Below are 2,500 nucleotides of genomic sequence, written 5' to 3'. Positions count from 1 at the left end.
GAAGAGGCTGTAAGAGTAATAGGAGTGCAGAGGAAAAACCCCCAGCGGCAAGTCTCTGCCTATAGTGAACACACAGGAGCTTTGGCCAAATGAATTTATGGCTGCAGAACTCATTAGTTGCGCAATAAAAAGTTTTACGATTCTTTCCATGCAACAGGAATGAGCTGGTGGGTATTAATCGAACTGCTAAGGTCCGGCGTAAGTATTATTTTTTTAATGTCATTGTTTGGTTTTGGGGTCAGAACTTACCTGATGCCCTCATCCAAGGGTACATACGGTACTGTTTGTCCGGAGGCGAGATGAGGGGTCCCGGTCCCGGGTGACAGCAGCTCTCGCTGACCAGGCGGCCCTGATCAAGCGGACTGCTGCAGTCCTGAGTGTGTATGTCCCGTCCCAGGCCATATCCCGAGGTAAACACAGGGTTCAGACTCTGGTAGGCTGCGTTATTGACGCTGTAAACTCCAGAGAGGGATGGCCTAAACGTGATGGCCGCAGTCCGACGGTCCTCCCCGCCAGGTCCAATGCCACAAGACGCTCGCTCGACGATCGGAAACAGAGAACTACCCGAAGCAGATTTGCAAAGGAGACTGTCCACATAATAAGAACTCATTTTTTTTTTCTTTTTTCAGCCCCGCTCTGATTTGTTGGCCCAGAATCCTCAGTGTCGTTTTTACGAGGTAGCGTGATATATGACAGCAATACACCCTAGATTTACACCAAACCCCATTTTTACTCTGGACCAAAGAACTCAGCCATGTGACTAAGGCCCGGTTGCTCTCGTCCAATCAGCAGAGGCGTGGATGTCGCGATGGCACCGGACCACGGAGCGGGATCAACACCTCACACACATAAACACGTAGAGTCGAATAAACACGCTGCAGAGAAATTCTCACAATCTAAACGATCTGGAGATGCAGTTACAGACGTAACGGTATTATGTCTCTTCCCTCCTTCCTCACCAAGAGACTGGAAATAAATTATTCTTTTTATTCGTTTACATCTAGTGGCGTGTAACTATACTCATAAATCCAATAATTAACGCCATTGGTATATTAGCAGTGTGACCGCTGATTTACTCCTTTTTAACACTTTACACTAGATTAACTATTGAAAAGTATAAATGTAACGAAATAATGGTGAGAGTGGTTTGAATCTTTTACGAGTATTTTAAACGAATCAGTTAAGGGACTTAGTGATGAACTCAGTTTTATGCAAATACATCTTTATTTATATTATGTATTAATATCACTGAAGCTAAACAAGTTATGCAACTTTAACTTAAACTATGTTGTCTTTGAATTTAACACACAATTGAGTCAGATATGTAATTTATGATGATGAAAAGCTCCTTCAATTTGAAATGATAAGTAAAATCAGCCTTATAATAAAATCTCTGCTGCTGCTATTATTATTATTATTATTATTATTATTATTATTATTATTATTATTATTATTATTATTATAATACCCACATTATATATATATCTATATATATATATATATATATATATAGATATATATATATATATATATATAGATATATATATATCTATATATATATATATAGATATATAGATATATATATATATATATATATATATATATATCTATATATCTATATATATATATCTATATATATATACATGACATTTTTCAAGACGCACTGCAACTACACTTACACGTCCATCAGGATAAAAACTTTGCCAAATGCAACCGAGGAAATATTACCAGCGCCCTTTAACTATAAATTAATTGCAGGTGTAATAAATAAATAAATAAATAAAACAAGCACAGAAAACACACGACTAACTTCCCTACTTATTTATTGACTAATTTTATTTATTAATATTAATATTAACACATTTATAATCGATACATTTAGTCAATTCAAACGTCTTTTAAATAAACACAACACGTCATTGCTTTTCATCCTTGAAAAATATCAACTATTTGAAAAAGTACTATGACATGCATCTACTGTATTTATATTACTACTACTACTACTACTACTACTACTACTACTACTACTAATAATAATAATAATAATAATAATAATAATAATAATAATAATAATAATAATTAGCCTTAAATTTTTAATCTGCTGAGGCTACTAAAATATGCCGATGCCCTCAATAACCTATGAGCAATTAAATATTAGGAAGGATGAAACGCATTACTAAAAATAAATTAAATAAAACTACTACAGGCTAATCTGCATATTATGTAATAATTCTATTTTCTGTTTCCACCCCATCCCATCTCACTTTAATTATTTCTGTCAGGGTTACTACTTTTTACTATCTTTGATTTAGTGCCCCTTTCGTTAGAATTCTTTACTCTTTTTTTTTTTTTACTTTAGATCAGGGGTGCCCAAAGTCGGTCCTCCAGGGCCGGCATCCAGCATGTTTTAGTTCTCTCCCTGCACCTGCATCAAATGATGGCTCGTTAGATGGCCTAAGAGGAACATTGAGAAGCCGAAAAGGTTGTTGCTACCACCAGG

General features: G+C 35.6%; 1 protein-coding gene across 1 annotated transcript in view; it reads right to left on the bottom strand.

Moving 5' to 3' along the window:
• LOC106915403 (homeobox protein Hox-A7-like) overlaps window positions 1-977 on the bottom strand; it is a 2,641-nt gene extending 1,664 nt beyond the window's left edge. The window contains exon 1 of the mRNA XM_014982989.2: window positions 250-977. Coding sequence (XP_014838475.1) covers window positions 250-610 — 361 coding nt within the window. The 5' untranslated portion in view covers window positions 611-977. The remainder of the gene's footprint in view (window positions 1-249) is intronic.
• Between the last annotated feature and the right edge of the window lie 1,523 nt (window positions 978-2,500).

Source organism: Poecilia mexicana, unplaced genomic scaffold (genome assembly GCF_051168715.1).
Source record: "Poecilia mexicana isolate PSO_F unplaced genomic scaffold, ASM5116871v1 scaffold_11, whole genome shotgun sequence".
NCBI lineage: Eukaryota > Metazoa > Chordata > Actinopteri > Cyprinodontiformes > Poeciliidae > Poecilia > Poecilia mexicana.
This window is presented reverse-complemented; position numbering and strand designations above follow the sequence as displayed.